Here is a 22,451-nt window from a genome sequence, read left to right as displayed (position 1 = left end):
CGCGCTATCTCAGAGTTCAAGTGGCTCATAATCACTTACTGAGCCAGATACACATCAGATTAGTGTCCAGGTTCTGGGACAAGATGGAAGTCCATCTATGCTCCTGGACAGAAGCTACTGGCAGACTGTCCTTTTTAAATGTAGTTAGTAACATTTCAGGCCAGCTCTGCCTCATGCAAAGCCCACTGTGGAGAGGGCTGGGTCATTTACCACCAGCCAAGGTGCACCTGGCCATGCTGAACTATGTAGGTGCTGGGCATGCAGAGGAAGGGAGAGGTAAAGCGGGCTTGGAAGAGGAGGTGGGGTGAGAGGCCTGGAGAGGACAAGGAGCTGCCTGCAGCTGCCTTTGCAGTGGGACATGTGAGTGCAGGCAGCAGCTGACAGGTAGCTACAGCACGTACACAACAGCAACAAGTCACTACCTGTATGTGCAGCCCTAACATCTACTCCGGGCCCCCCTCACAGACCGGGAACGGTTAGCCCAGAGCCACCTAGACAAGCCAGCAGCAGCCAGTCAGCGTTCTTGAGTTACGATTTAACTGCCTGCAGCTCCGTCTAGGCCCAGATTTGTACCCTTGCCCATAAATAAGCTGCCAACTGGGCTACGTGCACGTGCAAGTTCCACATTCTAAGATGGGTCCCTGCCCAGGTACGCCGCTCGCAGTGACTTTCATCACGGCACGCGCAGTGAACTGGACACAGACCAAACCCCATCAAGCGCCTGCGTTCCACAGAAGAGCCACAGTAACACGCACATTTCAACCCATGTCCCAGGTGCAGGCACCTACTGAAAACAGGTCGGCAGCTAAAAGAACTCCGGCCTGGTCGGCTTCCAATCCCACGAATCTCCTCCCGCCAGAGCTCCCTACAAAGGGAGAACTGAGTGTGAAATTTGGTTGGATGCAGGGTTTTTGGCATCAGCCGAAGTGGCTATATTTGTTGGTATGAATTTGGGCAAGAACGGACTACATCTGGCAGAAGCCACCGCAGCTTCCCTACCCCGCCCTGCATAGCAAGCGGCCCAGCAGCAAGACACAGGAGTGGGTGGGAAGGTCCAACACGTGCTGAGGTGTCACCAGAATGGATTCTAGCATCTAATTTAGGCTGGAGGTCTTTTGGGACAGGGATCGCATTACCCACTACATCTGCACAGAGCCTAGCTCAACAGGCTTCCAGTCCCAAGAGCGACCAGTGGGTGCTGCTGTCCCCATTAAACAGCAGTAATAGATGGTGAGAAGAGTTCCTTTCCAGTCTCAGTTCTGGGATCAGACTGAGACCCACCAGTGCCCACGAACCAGCCCTGCTGCTGGTTGTCAGTGCCGCAGGAAGAGTGCCCCACCTAGAGTAACACAGCCAATGCCAACCGCGAGCCCGGGGTCTGCGATTACCAAAAAGGGGGAGAGATTGCTGTAACCCTCCAGGAAGTGGGGCCTGGGATCAGGTCCAGCCTCTGCTGGATTGGATGGGGATGAGAGAAGCCCCAGGGGCCCATGCCTCCAGCACACATCCCTTCTTTGGAACCTGACCTTAGAGCCATCTCGGTTGCTAGGAAAGCAGGGAGCCCATCTGGTCAGAGGAGATTCGACAGCACAGCCCTACAGAACAGCTGGGATTTATTATTACGAGTGTCCTCAGGGAAGCAACAGTACGAAGAGTCTCCATGGGCAGAGCACCCAGCTTCACTCTTAGGTGCCAAACTTCTTCTGTTGGACGGGTGGGGGCAGCTGTGTCTTGATGTCCATCAGGGGCCGCTCCACACCACCAGGGAGCCCTCCTCCAGCAGGTCCACAAACAACAGGGGCTGCAGGGCAGGAAGAGGGAGACAAGACTAAAGCTCTTCTGGGAACAGCATAAGCAGCTCTGACGAATGCATCCCGGAGCCTCTGCAGTAACATGGATCAACTCTCCAGCAGCCCTACCAGTTCCTAGCCACAGGGTTCAGGAACAGGAGCAGCGCGCTCCTCTGCAGCCGTCAGCCTAAGAGCCTCTGAAACCCTGCAGTTCCCTACACCAGGCAGCCCCATAACCTCAAATCAAGTCCTCTCAACCTACTGTTGTGTAAGGTCAAAGGGATGGGCACATATTGCTCCGTAGTGACCAGCCTCCAGCAAGGCAGCTCTGGCTTGGCTCAAGAGGTCTGTGCGATGAGCAGGCAGAAGGGATGCTGCTTCATAGAAATGCACCCCCAGCAGCTGGTAAGCGAGCCCGGGAGATCACAGAGGTCTGTACTGCTGGGGAGGAGCTGAAAGAAGAGGAATACCACTCCCATACCCCTCCCAAGCATGAGAGATTTCAGGCCACAAACACCTGGGCACAAGAGCGGTCTCAGGCCCTCTCAGCAGGAGGCACCCAGGCAGGCAGAAGAATTGGTCTGGATCAGCTGCAGCTGGGGGTAGGGGCTGCTCAGAGTTAAGCCACAACCTTGTCAGAACATCTAACAGAAGCAGCTCCAACACAGTACCAGACCCTGGGGAAGTTGAGCATCTGCCACAACTGCCCAAGACCCTGCAGGAGGGAGGGAGGGAGGGAGAGTTACACACGACTCCCATGGCTGGCAGTGGGGGCGCTATCCCATCAGCATCACGGCCCCTGCGAGAACTGACTGACCCTGGGGGAGTTCAGGAACTAGACAGCCCCAGTCCTCCTCCAACAACAGATCTCACACCTCCCTCCACTGACTGACAAGGAACAGGTGTATCCAGCCTGCTCCAACCTCCATGTGTCAGCCAGCTGCAGTAGCCGTGACATCTACCCCAAAACCCATGGGCATCAAGTTCAGCTTTCTGGCACCACCCTGCTGTTTCCCGAGCCATCCAGCTGGCAGGGCACCCAGGGGCTGATCTTGCTAGCCTGGGCTGATCTTGCTAGCCTGGAATCGCAGCTCTGGCATTAGTCCCCCGGGGCGTAAACATCCCACTAGGGAAGAGGTGCAGCGCAGTGCCTCCCAGCACACATGCACGAGCTTCAGCACAAGGAAAAGCTCTCCTGGCTCCCGTATCAGGGTGCAGGGATGAGCTGTGGGCCCAGCAGGCAGCCATCCATCCCTCGCCACAGGTGGCCCTCACATTCGCACACTCACCTGGTACTTTTTGCAGATCTTGAAGGCATGAGCATAGCCCCGCCTGGCCTTCTCCGAGAGTTGCTTCAAGGTAGTCTGATTCATCAGGGGGGTTGCATCGTCGGGGAGAGGCTGGGGAGAAAGCCCACACTGTGTGCCTCAGCCTTCCAGGGATTCCACAGAGCCCCCCATCCCTTCGTTTGGTCCATTCCTCCCGCTGCTCCCACCCAACAAAGGATCCTCTCGGGGGGGGCGTTGCTTTGGGGGGACAGGCCGAGCACACAGACACAGCCGTTCTATCAAGATCAAAGCCCCTCGGGGAGCCGTTCATTGGCACAGGCGATGCTAAAGGGGGGCCGCTAATGGGGAGCGCTCCCCATCCTGCGCACGACAGGACAAGCCCCTGTATTGTGCAGGTGCACGCTCAGCACACCACCCCTCCCAAACCAACCGGCACGCTCACGTCCCATGTGACAGCCCCAGGCCTGCCAGGGCACGGCCGGCCACCCCAAGGCCGAGCACCATCAGCAGCTACAAGAGCCGCTTCAGAAGGTATCGGGAAAGCACACGTGGGGACGCACGCCACACACGCCCCTGCACCCCACCCTGCCGCACTCCCCTTCCCAGACAGCCAGGATGTCCCAGCCGCCACGACAGACTCGGCCATTGCTAACAAAGCAGCTTGTGCAAGTCACAAGAGCTGTCATGCAGCTGTACACCCCCAGGGATGCCCATCGCCTTGCGCTCCAGGGAACGTCCCTTGATCAGACGTCCAGCGGGGCAAGGCCCTCACTGGCAGAACTGCTTTCCCCGCTCTCTCCGCCTTGTACAACAAGCTGCTTCCCAGAAGTGACCCAGGGCCAGCGCTCACCAGTGACTTGTCGAGGACGCAGAACATGTGTGTATCATGGAGGAGGATGTGCGCTGGTTGCTTGGGGTTAAAGGTGATATGGGTGATGGGCGTGTCCCGCTCCAGCCAACCCTTATGCAGCCCATGCTGCTGCACCTTCCTGCTCCACGTGGTGTATTCTCTGTCGGGGATGCTGAACTCAAACACCTGCAGAGCACAAGGGCAGGGCAGGGAGAAGCAGGATTACAGCCACAGAGACAGACGGACATACCCCTGGCCAAGGCTCTCCTCCGCCCTGCCCCTGAGCCCAGATGAGCAGTCAGCACCAACCTCAGTGTAAAGCTACAGGAACCTCTGGCTGCTCCACCTCCCCACAGCCCGGGCTGACCTGACCCAGCATCCCCTGCAGGACTGAGGTGACTGGTGCCCTGTCCCGGCTAGTCCAGCCCCAAACCGCTCTGCTGGCAGCGAGAAGGATGGTGCCCACAGTGGGAAGAGTTCCCTGTCACAGGGGGTTGACATCAGACATTGCCAACTTCACATCCGGGCTGCGGCTGGTAAATACCAACGTCCCAAAACCGGGACTCCAGCGACTGCAATGGCAGCCCACAAACCAGTCTAATGGGTGCATTCATTCCTGACAGCCTGGACGCATGGGATGAACTCTGATGGCAGGCATGGCGCCCACCTTCCTGACCCCAGGGCCATGGGGGGATGGAGTCCGTATTACCCAAGCACGGGCAGTTAACAGGAAGCAAAGCAGCAGGCGAGAGTGGGAAGCCTGTGCAGGAGACGAGACCCAGCGGAAAGCTCCTACCTGCTGGTCCGAGTGGGTGATGACGAGGTTATTGGTCACGGGGTGAATGGCCAGGGCAGTCACGGCGCAGTTGTACGCGGGCACTGTACAGTGGAGCTGAGAAGAGAAAACCAGGTGAGATACGGAAATCGGCGGGACTGAAAGGCCAGGCTCGCTGTGTCTGATCAGTCCGAGCTGCAATGCACACAGGATTGCAGCAGAGACTCCCAGGATTCGGCCCTCTAGAAGGGAGCAATGCAGCTAGAGCAGTGGTTTTCAAACAATGGAAGGCACTGGGTCACGGCAGCTCTGGTCAGCACCGCTGACCGGGCCGTTAGAAGTCCCATGAGCGGTGCTGCCCAGCTAAGGCAGGCTAGTTCCTAACTGTTCTGACACCGCACTGCGCCCCGGAAGCAGCCAGCAGCACAGGTGCGGCTCCTATGCGGGGCAGGCACAGGACTCTGTGCACTGCCCCCGTCCCGAGCACCGGCCAATGGGAGCTGGGGGGGTGGGGTGTGCCTGCAAGAGAGCGCTGCACAGAGCCGTTTGTGTACCTCTGCCTAGGAGCTGGACCTACTGCTGGCCACTTCCAGGGCACAGCGCGGTCCATGGTGCCAGGACGGCCGGGAAGCCTGCCTTAGCACCCCTGCTGCACCGCTGACAGGGAGCCGCCGGAGGTAAGTATGCACCCCACGACCCCCCCCGTCAAATCCGGAGCCCCCTCCTGCACCCCAAACCCCTCATCCCCAGCCCCACCCCAGAGCCTGCACCCCCAACCCAGAGCCCTGACCCCCTCCTGCACCCCAAACCCGTCATCCCCAGCTCCGTTGCGACACAGACTTCAACAATTTTCTTCAACTGGGTTGCCATTAAAAAATTTTGAAAACCACTGAGCTAAAGCGCCCCAAAGGAGCCCATGCACCAAGCCGGCCGGTCTCCCGGCGACGGCTGACCCCCGTAGGCTATGAACCACATTCAGGTTCACCCTCCCACCACAGGAGGCACCCGTCCCTCAGCTCTCTACGGCCGCTGCCCTCACCTTGAACTGTCTGAGGCTGTAGATGTTGATTTCCCAGTCGCCACCAGCAGCAGCCAGCCAGTCCCCGTCCGCGCTCGCTGCCAGCAGGTACACAGCCTCGGCGCTCCCTGCAGGAGAGTCAGAGCGGCCGCACTGCTCAGCACTGTTTCCTCTCTAGCGCCCATGGAGGTGCAGGGCACTTGAAGGCACCCCAAATCCAACCCCCGTCCAAAGCCATAGGGGATCGCTGTCCCCCACCAGGCTCTTCTGCAGAGGTCACATCAGGGCCCCAGGCTGCACTGGGGGCAGATTGGGGGGCAAACCCGGCAGAGTCCGAGGGAGTGTGGACGAAACACGCTCCATTTCAGGGGCAAGGGGCTCCAGGGCACTCTGGGCATCTCAAATGGGGGGTAGGAGTTCACAGGCTCCCTTGGGGGGAAAAATGCCCCCCACCAGCAGAGCCCCAGGGAAGGCAGTGGGGCTGGAATGGCTCTGCCCAGGGCTAGCCTACCCTACTGCCACAGACACAGGTTTGGGAAGAGCTGGGGATCCTTTGAAATTTGCTCCAGCCTGCAGCCACCCAGGACCTGCAGGGAGCGCCTACCTGAGTTTGGGCGGAGGGTCTGCAGGTGCCCGCAGCTCCCTGGCTCCAGGAGCTTGAGGACATGAACGGCACCCTGATCAGAGGCCACAAACAGACTGGTGGAGTCAGCAGAGCACAGGAGCTGGTGGGCGGAGCTCAGCAGCTTGGGCACCTTGGAGACCTTGGAGAGGGCAGGAGAGCAGAGTCAGCGCTCACCTCCTAGATGCAGATGGCAAGGTCACGCCCACTGCTCAGGGCTCCGTGGCCCTCCAGCTCGCTACAAAGGGGCACTGGACTGAGGTCCTTCCCTTCCCATCGCTGTCTCCCCTCCCCCACTCCATCACACACCTCGCAACCCCACAGAACCCACGCTAATGCCGCCCCATCACTGGGACATCAGCAACGGTCAGTCAGGGCAGAACGGATCAGAGAGGAACAAGCCCCCACACCCAGGCTTAGCCCTCGACAGCAGGGCCTATACTCACCCTCTTGAGGCTGACGCTGCCGTTCTCCCAGTGCACTCTGTGCAGATGAAGCCTGGAGGCCGTGGAATACGCGATCCAGCTGCCGCACAGCGAGATGCAGCTGCAGCAGATGTGCTCGGGGCCCTGGGAACCACACAGAGTGCCGAGGCTGGGTTGGCCAGACCAGCAGGCCACCCTCTGTTTTAGCCCTCATTTTACCTGCACCCCCCCACGCAGATGGGCACCCTCATTTAACAGTTGAGAACGGCTGCCAGCAGAACTGCACTGCGGAGGTCAGAGGGACTCTCCCCACGGGAAGGAGTCCCATAGCAGCCATGCTTTCCCGCACACATCCTGGGGAGCGTGGGGTGCGTCTGCCTTTCACTGTGGGTCTGTCACATGCTGGGTCCCTCTGGGACCAGGACGCACATTAACCAGACAAATCAGCTGCAGCTCATCCCAGCAAGAGGGAGTAGGCAGGGCCGTCCAGGGAGCGAGAGCTGCCAGTGGGATGGCAGGGGCCTGCCTTCCCCATCACACGGGTCTCCCCTTGCTGTCAGAGCCGGATGCGCTGTGCAGAGCGTTCCAGCCCCCAACCTGCCCCCTATGGCTGAGCCATGGGCACAGCAGGAAGCTCATTTCCGCACCTCAGTGCGGACAGCCCCCAGCGAGCCTGCGGCAGCCGGGAAAGCCCCCTCTGCGCCCTCTAGCTCCCGTACCCAGTGGGGCTTGACAGCAGACATGGCCATGAGGGAGCGCAGTGCAGCGGGAGCCAGCGGGGCTCCGAGAGAACAGGCCGGTAGCACAGGGCTCCTGCCTCACAGCATCCGCCAGCGCCTTGGAAGTGCCCTGGGCCAGGGAGACCACAGGGCGGGCAAGGCTCACTCAGGGGCCAAGCCACACTCTTATTCTCTCCAACGCTCCTGTAACTCTCACGCTACCCCGGGCGCCCCTGCACACAGGGATCTGGCCAGGCAGGCAGAGCACATGTGAAAACTTATAGCTGGGGACAGCGGGGGCCTAGGCCAGGCCCAGCCACCAGGGCAATGGGGAGGTGGCACCCGTCTGGAGAGGCTGCTCAGCCTTACCTTGCTCTTCAGCTGCAGCAAGTGCTCCGGGGCACGGGAAACTGGCAGGATGTCGCCATCCTTCCCTGGGAGAAGGATCAAGAGCACTTAGTGCAGACAATGTTCCAGGAGCTCGGGTGACCCCTGACCCCCCCCACAGCACAGACGGGGAGAGACTTGCTGATGATCCGTCCTGGCCTGAACCCAGCACTCCCAGCTCCTCCCACAAGATGCCGGGAACAGATTCCGTAGCAGGAGCGGGGAGCTTTGCCCAGAGAGGTGTCCACCCCATGGCTCAGCTCTCCCACACTAAACTCCACTGAATCATTCCCAGCACTTGTGCCAACCCCCGTGACACAAGCTAGCACGCCAGGGATTCGGTGTGTCGAGTGACATTGAGTACAGTGGTTTTACATGGGCAGCACATGATTGCTGCTTGGCCATGTGCAAGCAAGAGAGGGGAGTGGTACCAGCCTCCCCGCCTGTGCCCCGAGTGGGGAATACTTCCGAGTGTCACTTGTCAGGATGCTACCCAGGCCCCTGCACGTGGCTGAAACAGCTGATTCACAGGCAAGAGGTTACGCTGGAGCCAACCCATTCAGGCCCCTCCCAGGCTCTGGGAGTCCCAGCGGGGCCAAGGCAGGGGCTCTTTGACCCTCCAATCACAAAACTACATCTCAACTTCCTAGACCAGGAGCATTCTCTTTTTGGAACCCTTTTCAGACTGGACTCATCTGCTGAAGACTGACACACTCGAGACACAGACAGCGGTGGACACTTCCTGCGGGCCATGCTGGCATGGCACAGCCATCGTTGCCCTCTCTGCTAAGGCTGCCAAGAGGGGGCCGGTTAGATACCGCAGGGGTGGAGGGGGTTGGTGGCATGGACACTCGTCCCTTAGGAATTGCACTGGACTCGTTTCATGGATTTGCTAGAAATTCCCTTTTGGGCACTTCACTCTGCCAGATCCCAAGGACAGATTCGGTTTTCAATCAGCACTTGGAAGCCCTCATGTGGTCTTACCTGCAGAATTGGTGGCTCCGAGTCTCCAGAGCTCCAGGTGTTGGGGGAACTGGAAGAGGAGGAGCCCGGCCTTCTTAGCGCACGAGACAAGGCGTCGCTGCAACCAACCAACAGTCAGACGGTTATGAGGCCCCTGGGTAACAGGGCAGGGCGAGGCAAGCCAGGCCGGAGGCCGGACGGTTAGAGAGACCAGCATGCACAGCTCCTATTTATGGGTGCAGAACCCCCTGCAGCGATGGGCACCCAGATGCCACAGGATCAGTGCATGGCATGTGGGAAGCCGGCCAGACTGTCACTCAGCACATTCTGATGCCCATTCTCCCCAGCATCTCAGCAAGAGGCACGGGCCGCCCCCAGCGATGGGACTCCCCAGCCAGCACACACACGGTGACCCCACTGGAACCAGAAAGGGTGAAAAAGGACCAGGCTTCCTCTCCAACAGGGAAGGGCCCGGCATGGAGCAATCCCAAGAGCATGAGTGACACAGGCCCGCATTTCTGGGGACCCCAAAGCAAACGGGAGTCGGTGGCTCCAGCAAGGGGACCTGGTGAGCGGGGCTACCGAGGCAGAGCTCACAAGGCGTGGCACTTACGTGGGGGAAGGTGAATTTCCGGAGGGCAGCATCATAGCCCTTTCCATGCATCTTCTCCATGAGCGGGCGGATCACCAGCTGGGCATCCAGGCCTGAAAGAGGAGGAGACACCCAGGTGGCTAAACTGTGCTGAGCCAAGCCCAGGAGAGATCAGAGCCCCCCTTCTAGGCTGGTGCAGCTTCCTCGGCCCGTACCTCCAGAGATGAGTGCTGTCGCGCTATGTGCCACGGCCCGCACATCATGGGTGTGATGCTGGAAAGGCTTTGTCCGCACCCACTTGCTCTCAGCACTGCCCCACTTCACTGGCAGCAGCTGGAACTGGTACACTGCCCCCTCCGAGGTGCCCACCACGATGCTGTCTTCCTCCTGGGGAAGAAACCAAACAGCCATCACTCGCCGTGCCCACAGCGAAGGGTGGGGATGTGAACCCCCATCCCACTAGGTACTGGACAGAGCCCAACAGCTCCTTCCATGCTGGCCCAAGAGGGTGGGAGATGGGTGAGCTCCCAGCCGCCATCAGCCAGGGCGACATCCACCCCAGCAGCCTGCAGTGCCCTTTAACAAGGTGGGGATGGCTCCTGGCCAAGCCGCTCTGGGTCAGCCAGTGTCACAGAGGATGCTGCAGATAAAGGGTGAGATCCCAGATTACTAGCGTCCCTGCGCAGAGCCCACATAGTCACCACCCCTCTGCCCAGCCCACGCACAGGGCCACCCAGGAGCCGCCAGGCCCCTCCTACCTCTGACACAGCGAGACACAGAACAGCCGAGCTGCTGACCGGGTGGGTCTCCAGGAGTGTTCCTTTCTCTGAGTCCCAGAACTGCACTTTCCCCACCGAATCGGAGCTGACGATGGTGCCGTTGGACAGGAACGCCACACTCCACACCACGCACTCGCAGCTGTAAAGCCCCCGCAGGCGCCGGTCCACCAGGATCCGCTGGATGGCATGGCCTGTGAAACAGACAACCCCGGATAGCAGAGGTGAGAGGAGATGGGGGGCTTACAGCTCAGGGTGGGGGCAGGGTGCGTGAGCTGGGCCCCTCGCTAACATGACAGATATGCCAGGCCCTGAGCCTCTCTCCTCCATGGCTCAGAAGCCCCATTCAGCTGCATCAGAAATGCCCGGTATGTGGACCAGCAACCCCACCTGGCCTGGAGTCCACAGGGCACAGCTGGCTCCGTCTGCTGCTGTTGGACTCTGCTGGGGGAAGGGAGTCAGCAGCAAGGCCGCAGGAGTTGGAGGGTGAGCACATGGCCCACATGGACAGCAGGTGCTCATGGGACAGCCCACCAGCACATCCAGCACTCAGGGGCACCTGGACGCTAACACTCCCCACTTATACCTCTGCTGGACGCTCCTAGTCACCTGATTTGACGTCAAAGACTCGGAGAAGGTCAATGGAGCCAACAGCAATGCGGGTCCCAGAGGGATGCCAGGAGAGGGACATGACACGCCCTAGAGAATTACACAGCAGGGAAGAAGACCTCACATGAGCCAACCCAGACCAATGCCCCTCACCCCCAACCTTCACTGCAAGCCTGCGCTCAGCGATTGCCTTGCAGTCTCATGCCTCGGAGTGCCACACAAATAGAAGGCACTGTGCCTTCCCAATGGGGGTGAGTGTACAGGGCTGAGACAACCTATGCTGGAAGACAGTTCAGAAGTAGGGCCAGCGAGATCCAAGGGAGGCTGGCATGTTTCTCTCAGAGAGGTGCGCACCAGCCTCCCCTTCACCACACCCACATCCTGGACTCCTGAGTGACCACACTGTCCCTTCTAACTGCCCTCTGCTCACAAGGCCCCATCCATGGGCACCTGACTGGGGAAAGAGGGCAGGCTGCGACTCCTGCTGCTCAGTGTGGGGCTTCTGGAGGGCTCCCCTGGTGGCAGTGGGTCCCACCTGGAGCAGATTCAACTCATCTAAGGTGCTTCTTTGGAATGCAGAAACGCAAGTCCCACGGCTGACGCAGGGCGGGCGGGGCAGGCTTCAGAGACAGCTGTGGAGGACCAGGCTTGGGGCATTTAAAGAAAGCAGGAAGTAGATTCTGTAGCCTCCCTTCCACCACTCCCCCCAACCAAAGCTCTCCCCATCAGCCTCTGCCCTGCTCTGTCCCCGTCAAATCTACCTTTCTGCCGGTCCAGGCTCCTCTCAAACTGGATTTTATCAGGCAAGACTTGGAAAAGCTTCACTGACCCATCCTCACAGCCAACCTATGGAGGGCAGGCGAGCGAGGAGACAACACGAGAGAGATAATTAACGCCCTTATTTGGCTCATGTGCCACCTGTCTGCTGCCAAGGGCAGGCAGTGACAGGCTCCCCAGTTGCCTGAACATGGAAGCTCAGAAGCAAATTCAGTTCCAGCTCCCAGCACAATAAAGTGCTTGGCACAGCGACCCAGTAAGGCCAGGACTGCTCCGTACTGCCAGCCCAGCCTGCCCCACTGTCTGGTGAGGAGTATTGCATAGCACACCAAACTCCTTTACCTCCATCTCCACAAGGGGAAGAGCTAGGGCTTTACCACAACTCTGTTCCCTGCTTGTCAGAGGTTTACGTTCAGCCCCTTCTGCGTTCTGGAAGAGCCTGGGGCTGGGCAGCCCGAACTCTGCACTGAAGTAGTTCTGAGAGCAAACTGCCCTTGGGCCTCCTGGGCACATCTCACCACAACTCAACTATGATGCCCCCCCCCACTGATGCACTGCTCACAGCCCATCAGCTACCAGCAGTGGGGGGGGGGGAAGGGAGCCCCACAATCCCTACCCCACACTGGGGTCTGTGGTAGTGGGAAGGGGCTCTGCACACCCACCCATGACAGGGGGAAGAAGATTCTGCAGTCCCCGCTCCATCACTCCCCCCACCAACGTGTATGATTCTCCCCCTCCCCTAATCTCAGTACTGTCTGCGTCTCGCACCAAGCAGTCCCTTTGCCTGGCACAGACCCAGTCCACCACGCCTCGTGCTGCTGGACAGGAGCGTAGCCACCAAAGACAATCCGAGTACGCACATGGGTTTCAGAACACAAGGGAGCTGGCTAGTTGGGAGCAGCAGCAACGGAGGTAGACCTCATCCACTCCATAGGCCAGCAGCCCCAGAAGTGACATCCTGGCCCAGTGGCAGAGCCAAGCTACAGAGCTGGCAGGCTTCCCTGGGAGTTTTCAGCCAGAGGTACTCACTGCCAGCTCAGTGCCACTGGGATCAGCCGCCATGCTCCAGATAGGGCCTCCAAAGCCATCCAGGGAGTACTTGACTCGCAGCTTCTCTAAATCATACTCGCTGATGTCTCCACCCAGGCCTGCTCCGAAGAGCCGATCTCCGGCTGCCCAGCACAGCGCCTCTGTGGATCTCGTCTCATGGCCTGGGATACCCTGAAAAGATGCACAGATGAATCACACCATCCTGCTTCCCCTAGAGCCTACCCGGGCTCAGACAGCCCAGGTCTGAGCACCATATAAGGAAAAAGTCTCATTTTGTGTCCCCCACCCTCTGCTCCTATAGATTTCCCCTACCTCAATCCCCAATGGGAGGGCCAGGGCTGAGAACGCCCCCAGTAAGTGCCCCTCCACTGTTCCCTATACACTAGCTAGTGGAGGTTAGCCACTCCCAGGCAGTCAGTACAGCTGCACCCTTCTCTACAGCGCTGTCTGCTGGGACAGCCCCAAGCTCCTCCCTCGCCCCTAACGCATGGCAAGATCAGCAAAGCCACTGTACCCTGGGCCAGCATGTATCGTTGAATCAGCCGCAGCACAGCACCCTGAGCAGCTCCCAGGCCCTCCCTCGGGCACGTATCTGACTTCTCCATTACCCCAAGGGTTTTGGGGGGTCAGGAATGATCCATTCCCATCCCTCTATGAAGTCTCAGCCAATGCAGGGGGGTGCTTGGTTAGCTGAGGAGACCCGTGTTCCATAGCGAGCGAGATGCTGAAGCACAACCAAGCCAGTGACACTAACCGCTGCTCAGCACTGTGCTGCACACTTGGCAATGGTGACAGCTGCCTGCTCAGGGTGCACCCGGAGCCCAGGCTTCGTCTAGGGGCCAAGCAGGTGAAATCAAAGCAAGCACTGAAATCCTAGAGCTGCTGGGGGCCGGCATCCTGCTTTGGGGAGGTGTGGGGGGGCTGCAGCCCTAGGACCCTCTCCCAGACCCATGCACGCACCAGTGGGCGCTCAGGCCCCCGATTCTCTCCCCAAAGTACCGGGCTGGAGTCGGGCCGGGATGACAGCTCTGGGTGGGGGCTGCCCCATACTTTCCAGCAGCAGCTGCCCATGGATTTACCGGAGGCTCCGGGTGGCCCGTTACCTTTTCCTGGAAGTAGTTCGCAGCGAAGTTGTAGACCTCGAGGGCGCCGTTCGTGCGGGCCAGGGCGAGGCGGGCGGAGCGGGGGCTGTGGGCCACGCAGCGGATCCCCGCGGGCACGTAGGCGAAGAACCGCACCCGGTGCACCTGGAACTCCCCCATCCCGCCCCTGCGAAGAGGTGGGCAGGGGATCAGGGCAGGTCCCAGCTCCGGCTCCTCCTCCCCTTGTGACCCCCCGTCGGTCCCCTCGCCCCGTCCTGACCCACCCCTGGTTTGCCCCCACCCGCTGGTCCCCGCCCCGTCCTGACCTGCCCCGGCCCCCGGCCCGCCCCCCCGCTGGTCCCCCCCGGCCCCGACCCGGCCTGCCCCCCCGCTGGTCCCCCCCGGCCCCGACCCGGCCCGCCCCCCCGCTGGTCCCCCCCCGGCCCCGACCCGTCCTGCCCCGGCCCCCGGTCTGCCCCCCCGCTGGTCCCCCCCCGGCCCCCGGCCTGCCCCCCGCTGGTCCCCCCCGGCCCGGCCTGCCCCGGCCCCCGGCCTGCCCCCCCGCTGGTCCCCCCTGGCCCCGACCCGTCCTGCCCCGGCCTGCCCCCCCGCTGGTCCCCCCCGGCCCCCGGCCTGCCCCCCGCTGGTCCCCCCCGGCCCCCGGCCTGCCCCGGCCCCCGGCCTGCCCCCCCGCTGGTCCCCCCTGGCCCCGACCCGGCCTGCCCCCCCGCTGGTCCCCCCCCGGCCCCCGGCCTGCCCCCCCGCTGGTCCCCCCCGGCCCCGACCCGGCCCCCCGGCCTGCCCCCCCGCTGGTCCCCCCCGGCCCCGACCCGGCCCCCCGGCCTGCCCCCCCGCTGGTCCCCCCCGGCCCCGACCCGGCCCCCCGGCCTGCCCCCCCGCTGGTCCCCCCCCGGCCCCGACCCGTCCTGCCCCGGCCCCCGGTCTGCCCCCCCGCTGGTCCCGACCCGGCCCCCGTCCTGCCCCCCCCGCTGGTCCCCCCCGGCCCCGACCCGACCCGACCCCCGTCCTGCCCCCCCCGCTGGTCCCGACCCGGCCCCCGTCCTGCCCCCCCCGCTGGTCCCCCCCCCGACCCGGCCCGCCCCCCCCGCTGGTCCCCCGGCCCGGCTCTCGCCCCGCGCGGGAAGGAGCGGTTCTCCCGGCCTCGCTCCCGCCGCCCGCAGCCCCTCACCCGCGGCTCCGGCTCCGGCGCGCCCCGCCTCCTCCAGCTCCTCCCCACGTGCGCGCCCCGGAACCGGAAGCGATGGGAAGCGTCCGGCCGGGCGGAAGTGCGCAGCGGCGGGAGGTTCGGTTGTTGCCGGGAGACCAGGCAGCCCCTGCTCCCTCGCCAGGGCCTGCTGCGTCGACGGCCCCTCCTGCAGGTCGGGACGAGGGACCCTGGGGCGAGGGGCGGGGGTACAGGGGTGATGGAGGGCGCGGGTACTGAACGGGTGGGGGAGGGGCTGGGGGAGGGGCTCTGGGGAAGGATGAGGTGGGGGAGGGGCTCTAGGGAGATGGGGGAGAGGGGCTAGTGAAGGGGCTCTAGGGAAGGGCTGGGGGAGGGGCTCTGGGGAAGGATGAGGTGGGGGGAGGGGCTCTAGGGAGATGGGGGAGAGGGGCTAGGGAAGGGGCTCTAGGGAAGGGCTGGGGGAGGGGCTCTGGGGAAGGATGAGGTGGGGGGAGGGGCTCTAGGGAGATGGGGGAGAGGGGCTAGGGAAGGGCTGGGGGAGGGGCTCTGGGGAAGGATGAGGTGGGGGGAGGGGCTCTAGGGAGATGGGGGAGAGGGGCTAGTGAAGGGGCTCTAGGGAAGGGCTGGGGGAGAGGCTCTGGGGAAGGATGAGGTGGGGGGAGGGGCTCTAGGGAGATGGGGGAGAGGGGCTAGGGAAGGGGCTCTGGGGAAGGATGAGGTGGGGGGAGGGGCTCTAGGGAGATGGGGGAGAGGGGCTAGGGAAGGGGCTCTAGGGAAGGGCTGGGGGAGGGGCTCTGGGGAAGGATGAGGTGGGGGGAGGGGCTCTAGGGAGAGGGGCTAGGGAAGGGGCTCTAGGGAAGGGCTGGGGGAGGGGCTCTGGGGAAGGATGAGGTGGGGGGAGGGGCTCTAGGGAGATGGGGGAGAGGGGCTAGGGAAGGGGCTCTGGGGAAGGGCTGGGGGAGGGGCTCTGGGGAAGGATGAGGTGGGGGAGGGGCTCTAGGGAGATGGGGGAGAGGGGCTAGGGAAGGGGCTCTAGGGAAGGGCTGGGGGAGGGGCTCTGGGGAAGGATGAGGTGGGGGAGGGGCTCTAGGGAGATGGGGGAGAGGGGTTAGGGAAGGGGCTCTAGGGAAGGGCTGGGGGAGGGGCTCTGGGGAAGGATGAGGTGGGGGGAGGGGCTCTAGGGAGATGGGGGAGAGGGGCTAGGGAAGGGGCTCTAGGGAAGGGCTGGGGGAGGGGCTCTGGGGAAGGATGAGGTGGGGGAGGGGCTCTAGGGAGATGGGGGAGAGGGGCTAAGGAAGGGGCTCTGGGGAAGGGCTGGGGGAGGGGCTCTGGGGAAGGATGAGGTGGGGAGAGGGGCTCTAGGGAGATGGGGAGGGAGGAGCTAGTGAAGGGGCGCTGGGGGAGGGGTTATGGGGAACTGGTGGGGGAGGGGCTAGTGAAGCGGCTCTGGAAAAGGATGAGGTGGGGGGAGGGGCTCTAGGGAGATGGGGGAGAGGGGCTAGGGAAGGGGCTCTGGGGAAGGGCTGGGGGAGGGGCTCTGGGGAAGGATGAGGTGGGGAGAGGGGCTCTAGGGAGATGGGGGAGAGGGGCTAGGGAAGGATAGGCGGGAAGGACTGGGGGAGGGGCTCTGGGGAAGGATGAGATGGAGAGAGGGGCTCTGAGGAAAGATGGGGGAGGGTGGTGGGGGAAGGGCTAGGGGAGCTGGGGCAGGGGGCTGAGCAACACTGCAGGAAGGAGAGCAGAGGCATGAAGGTACAGCTGGGTAGAACCTCACCGGGGTGTGGCATGAAGAGAATTTCTGCGCAGCCTATGGCCACCATTCCCAGACGGAGGTCTAAAGCTCTCCCTTATCCTGTGTCACACTGAGCCTGTGTATGCCTCAGGACAGCAGCCTGTAGCGCACCCAGCACACTGCTTGGACCCAATAACAATACTGATTGAGTTTTATGGGGCACATCCATTTTTTGTACTGTCCCCACAGGAAGTATCATTTCCCCACACAACCTTAGTTTCATTGCAGAGACAGTTGGCTCCTGATTAGAATGCCTGTACTGGAGCATTAAATAGGAGGCGGGTCATGAGAGGGTTTGGGAGTCTGATATTTCATGAGCAATTGCAAACAGGGAGTGTTTCTATGCAGGAGTTTCACGTCTGGCTGTAGCAAATGCCAACAAGAGGCAGAGAAAAGGAGGATTATTAGTAACGGAACTCCCTTTCTTGGGAATAAGGATATTCTGTGAAAGTAAGTTACATTTTAGAAAGTAAAGATTTCCACTAATTGAGTCAAACAGCTATGTGTTCCACCAAAGAGGTGGCTGTGTTGCAGTGGCCTGTGTTGTGATTCCACTGTGTAAAAATTAAAATTTGTAATGCAGGCTGGAATGATTCAGGATGGAAAGTACTATAAGATCTGTTTAATTTTTTAATAATCATTTTAAAATAGCCCCTTTCTACACAACTCTGATGCAAGCACACCTGGAATGTTCCATTCAATTTTGGACACCAAATTGTCAAAAAGATATTAACAAATTACAAGTAATTAAGTGGCTGGAGGGATTAATTTATGAGGAAAGAATGTAAGAACTAACTTCGCTATGTGACAATAAAGGTGAGGGACATAAATCTTCACGTAACTAAACAGTGTAAACACCAAGGAGGGATAGAAATTGCATAGGAAAGTAAAGCGGATGTACATAGGAGGAATAGGATGAAATTAAGCAAGGGGGAATTTAGGTTGAATGTAAGGAAAGAGCTAGTGACAGTGAGATGTATATGGCTGTGGAAGACTCTCAAGGAAGGGGCAGAAACCTCATCATTTGGGAAACTTTAAATTAGGTCAGACAAAGCACGAGAAAACGTCCTGCCTGGAGTAGCTCTGCTATGGCCCTTGGGAGATGGACTCAGTTGGAGCAAAAGGAGCTTTTCCAGTTTTAATTTGCAAGAGTCTTTTATTGTTATGAGTTAACCTAATAAATAAATCTTCAAGAAACGATGAATTAGCCTCTGTAGAGATTAATACTTGGAAGTCTGAGATATTAGTGCAAATTTCTTTCCCCTGCAAACTCCCATGGACCTAGCTTTCACTGCTGAATAGTCTGGGGGAGTTCACATCACACACTTCAGGCTGCCTGAATTAGTAAATTATAGATAATAAGATAATGTTTAATTCTAGCTTTACAGGGGAATTTTCACAGTCTGGGCTGGTTGGCAGTGGGACCTGGGCTGGTTGAGCTCTGCTTCTGGGGTGTTGGGATCCAGGGCCCACCATACTAACGATAATGAAGTAAAAGACAGGCATCAAACTATTTACAGCCAAGGGAACTACACAATCTTGTTGATCCAGAAGGTACTTAAAGATTGCCTCTTCTAAGCACTTTGCTGACATGACATCAACCATCCAAGCAAACTGGCTTTGAGACAGTGTGGTGTTGTGTAAAAGAGAGGGCTGCTGGAGCCACGCGTTAGTCACTAGTCTGCCCTTGTGTTCAAATCCCGTCTGTTGTTGCCAGTGAAAATGATCTTGTGTTCCAAGATCATTTTCATTGGCAACAACAGACGGGATTTGCCATCTGGTAGTCCAGCCTCTTCAGCTGTTTGTCACAATCAAACAAACATATTGTAGCTTGGAGTGTAACCTCAAGGATCAGGTATGTGCCAGCCCCCTGCTAATGTTGCAGTCAGGTCATTAGACCATGTTCTTGATGACTCTCCCTGCTCCTGGAAGGCTCCCTCTGGCTGTTTTGGGGAGCACAACAATAACACATCACCCATTGTAGCTGTAAAGGAACATTGTCTGAGTTTGCCAATAGGTGGCAGTAAAATACAAACTAATCGCTGCTCAACCCATCAGGGCACCAAGGGAGCCTCTGTGTCAAAGGGTCTCTTGGGGACTGTGCCATAAGTGGTTCAAACAGTGAGACTTGGCGGTGAGGAGAGAGTGGGCTTCTCCCCTCCCCAGGTACAGCTGGGTGGTCACTTCTCATCTAGTGAGACACTAGTGGCCTAGGAGGTTCAGACCAGGTGCCTGGTCCCTCAGTCCCATTTGCTGATGAATCTGTGTCTCCTTCGCTTTGCAGAGGAGAAGCGGAGCATGGTGCAGATTGTGATTTCCAGGTGAGTTTGGCATGACTCCTTCCTGTGCTAGTGTGAGGAGTTGTCAGTTTCTTGTGTCTCACTGGGGTCTGAACACGCTTCAGCAAGGCGCTAGGTCAGTGTCTAAACCCAGGTATTGCGCAGTAACCAGAGAGCTAGTGGACCTAGCTTGCAGGCTTGCCACATTTTTCTGTAGTGGAGCCTCTGTCTGGACATCCTCCTCCTGGCCCTTTGACCCTTAGGACATTGTAACCCCCAGCCCTTTGCTTTCAGTGATGGGGCTGATGGCCTGGCAGAGTGGGTGCTGATGGAGCTGCAGGGAGAGATTGAGGCTCGCTACAGCACCGGACTGGCTGGAAACCTCCTGGGAGACCTGCATTACACCAGAGAGGTGAGGGAGCTTTCCTTACAGGCTTGGGAGAGCAGCTGCAGGGAGTCCTCTGCCAAGTCAACTCCCACAAAGGCTGCACCTGGTTCTGATGTCCATCTTCTCATGGAAGGGGTAAGGAGCCAGGTCCCTGCAGGGTTCTCACCCTGTGCCTGTTATCTCTTCTTTCCCAAGGGGGTCCCTGTGCTCATCGTGGGCCATCACATTCTTTATGGGAAGGTAGTGCGCCTGGAGAAGCCCTTCGCCGTCCTCACCAAACGTGGTGGCAGCGAGCACGGCTGTGACCACGGCCCCACGGGGGCAGCTGCCCACTATCTGGTGACCGCTCTGATCAAGACCAAGCTCCTCTTCAAAACCCGCCCCAAGCCCATCATTACCAGCGTGCCCAAAAAAGTATGAAAGAGCCCCGGCCCCATACCAGAGAGCGTCCTGCCCCCTGGACACGAGCCCATCTTCTGTCCCGAGGGCAGGGGGCTGGGCCCATGGGGGCAAACTCAGCTCCCTTCCCTAGAGCATCCGGACTCCTGGGCATAAGTCCAGCTCCCATCCCCAGAGGGGTTGGACTCCAAAACATGAGCCAGGCTCTCCTCCCAAGGCCTGGTGGCCTCTTGGGTACAACTCCAGCTCCCATGTCAGGTGGGGCCATGACCTTGGGCCAGAACTGTGCTCCTGGTGTAAGGGGGACCAGACCTCAAGACACAAGTCAAGTTCCCTTCCCCAGGGCAGGTGGCCTCTTGAGCATTAGCCCGACTCCCATCCCAAGGGGCATGGGAGCCCTGGGCCTGAACCCAACTATCCTCCCAAGGGCAGGTGGCCTCCTGGGCCCAAGCCCAGTTCACACCCCAAGGGCAGGTGGCCTCCTGGGCACTAGCCCAACTTCCACCCCCAGGGGCATGGGTGCAATGGGCCAGAATCCAGCTACTCTTCCAAGAGCAGGTGGGCTCCTGGGCTCCAGCCCAGCTCCCATCCCTAAAGCAGGTGGCCTCCTAGGCACTAGTCTGGCTTCCATCCCAAGGGGCACTGGAGCCCTGGGCCCCAGAGCAGGTCCTGTCCCGACGGCGCCCGGCGCCCTGGGCCCCAGAGCAGGTCCTGTCCCGACGGCGCCCGGCGCCCTGGGCCCCAGAGCAGGTCCTGTCCCGACGGCGCCCGGCGCCCTGGGCCCCAGAGCAGGTCCTGTCCCGACGGCGCCCGGCGCCCTGGGCCCCAGAGCAGGTCCTGTCCCGACGGCGCCCGGCGCCCTGGGCCCCAGAGCAGGTCCTGTCCCGACGGCGCCCGGCGCCCTGGGCCCCAGAGCAGGTCCTGTCCCGACGGCGCCCGGCGCCCTGGGCCCCAGAGCAGGTCCCATTCCTACAGCAGGTGGCCTCCTGGGCCCTAGCCCAGCTCTTGGCCCAATGGTGACCAGAGCCCTGGGCCCTAGCCCAGCTCTTGGCCCAATGGTGACCAGAGCCCTGGGCCCTAGCCCAGCTCTTGGCCCAATGGTGACCAGAGCCCTGGGCCCTAGCCCAGGTCCCATCACAAGGGCAGGTGGCCTCCTTGGTACTAGTCCAGCTCCCATCCCACTGGGCACTGGAGCCCTGGTCCCGAATCCAGCTCCCATCCCAGTGGAAACGGGAGGTCTGGGCCGAAGTCCAGCTCCCAGTGTGAGGGCAGGTGGCCTCCTAGGCCCGAGCCCAGCTCCCATGCCGAGGGGGACTGGAGCCCTGGGCCCGAGCCCGGCTCCCATGCTGAGGTCAGCTGGCCTCTTCGCCACTCGACCAGCTGACACCCTACCTATGAATCCATTCTCCTTTCCAAGGGAGGGAGGCCCCTCAAGTGCAACCCCAGCTACCATCACAGGAGTTGGCTTACCCTTGACCATGAACCTGGCTTCCAGCCCAAGGGCTGGTTGCCTCCTAGGCATGAGCCCAGCTCCAGTTCCAAGAACAACTAGCTCTCTGGGCATGAACACAGCTCGCATCACACGGGGGCCTGCCATGCTGGACACTAGACCTACTGGTCCCCTAGGTCGGTCTCCCTTCCCCAGGACAGCTGGTCCCCAAAGTGTAAACCTGACTCCCTTCCCCAGGGTGGGTGAGCCCCAGAGCATGAACCCAGTCCCCTTCTCCAAAGCAGCTGGCCCCCAGGGGCCAAACTCAACTCCCTGCCCCAGGCCAGCTGGCCCTTTAGGGCCAAACTCAACTCCCTGCCCCAGGCCAGCTGGACCCCTAGGGCCAAACCCAGTTCCCTGCCCTAGGCCAGCTATCCTCTTTCCTAATGGGATATTGCCATCTCCCATTAACAACACAGCCAGGATGCGGTGGTGCTGATTCTCTCCTGCCCCGGGGTCTGTGGGAGATGATCAAGAGTGCAGACATACTCCTGACACCTGCCTTGCCAACAAGCTGGGACCTAGCACAGTCTCAGCTTTTCCCAGAGCCTTGATCGGTTCTGGACTCCAGGGGGCCATAGGCCAGCAGCCCCTCGTCCTCCTAGACGTGGTGGAGCACTGTGTGTTTGTGACCTACTCCTCAGGGAATGCAGATCTCAGGCCCAGCAACTCCAGCACTGGCCCCTTGCCTGCACAGCGGGGAGTCCAGAAGCCCGCACCTCCTCTGTCTGGCAGTAGTGCTCAGAACTGGATCAGTGAGCCAGAGTAGCCCGTTCTAAAGCAGCCCCTTGGCGTAACCCCAGCCACGCAGCTGCTGGTGGACACAGCAGGTGGCATCACCTTTCTTGCTCAGCCAGGAGCCAACTGACTTTTCGTTCTGGTTTTGTGTTCCTTCTTGCTGCCCCTTGAATAAAAGTGACAGGAGGGTCAGTAGGCCTGCACTGTCTGTGTTATCCCAGCGCCACGGGGTGGGGAGAGGAACAGCAACCCTGCCGCAGCCAGGAGGGACAGGGCCACTCCAGACACTGAAGCCTCTTTACTGCAGCAGGGGTCAGCTGGTATTCAGCTACGGGAGCAAACCCTTGGGAATGTTTGCCTCCACGGTGAGCCCCCTGCCGGGCAACGATATGGGAGGAAGTGGCTCTGCATGGACAGTTGCAGGAGCCTGTGTAGCAGGAGCATAGGCAGCACTCA

At 60.4% G+C, this 22,451-nt stretch overlaps 3 protein-coding genes across 4 annotated transcripts; 2 read left to right on the top strand and 1 right to left on the bottom strand.

Annotated features, from left to right (window-relative positions):
* Positions 1–1,596: 1,596 nt before the first annotated feature.
* UTP4 (UTP4 small subunit processome component) lies at positions 1,597–14,972 on the bottom strand. Its single transcript, XM_073308315.2, has 17 exons — positions 14,914–14,972; positions 13,746–13,911; positions 12,622–12,813; positions 11,577–11,661; positions 10,816–10,905; positions 10,189–10,400; positions 9,646–9,817; positions 9,452–9,543; positions 8,860–8,956; positions 7,858–7,922; positions 6,791–6,913; positions 6,327–6,486; positions 5,744–5,850; positions 4,726–4,821; positions 3,930–4,115; positions 3,080–3,190; positions 1,597–1,801 (listed from the first exon to the last, which is right to left on the bottom strand). The coding sequence occupies exons 2-17, from the start codon at positions 13,902–13,904 to the stop codon at positions 1,742–1,744; spliced, it is 2,007 nt and encodes a 668-aa protein (XP_073164416.2). The 5' UTR covers positions 13,905–13,911; positions 14,914–14,972; the 3' UTR covers positions 1,597–1,741.
* CHTF8 (chromosome transmission fidelity factor 8) lies at positions 14,968–19,789 on the top strand. 2 transcript variants are annotated; one of them, XM_073308319.1, is made up of 5 exons: positions 14,968–15,103; positions 17,051–17,152; positions 18,987–19,023; positions 19,276–19,393; positions 19,565–19,789. In XM_073308319.1, exons 1-5 carry the CDS (start codon positions 14,986–14,988, stop codon positions 19,787–19,789), a joined length of 600 nt encoding a protein of 199 aa, XP_073164420.1. In that variant the 5' UTR covers positions 14,968–14,985. The 2 variants fall into 2 exon arrangements, with proteins under 2 accessions (XP_073164420.1, XP_073164421.1); XM_073308320.1 differs by lacking the exon at positions 17,051–17,152.
* Positions 19,786–22,187, top strand: DERPC (DERPC proline and glycine rich nuclear protein). Its single transcript, XM_078848147.1, has one exon. It carries the CDS (start codon positions 19,786–19,788, stop codon positions 21,694–21,696), a length of 1,911 nt encoding a protein of 636 aa, XP_078704273.1. The 3' UTR covers positions 21,697–22,187.
* Positions 22,188–22,451: the final 264 nt, after the last annotated feature.

Source organism: Lepidochelys kempii, chromosome 12, assembly GCF_965140285.1.
Source record: "Lepidochelys kempii isolate rLepKem1 chromosome 12, rLepKem1.hap1, whole genome shotgun sequence".
Taxonomy (NCBI): Eukaryota; Metazoa; Chordata; order Testudines; family Cheloniidae; genus Lepidochelys; species Lepidochelys kempii.
This window is presented reverse-complemented; position numbering and strand designations above follow the sequence as displayed.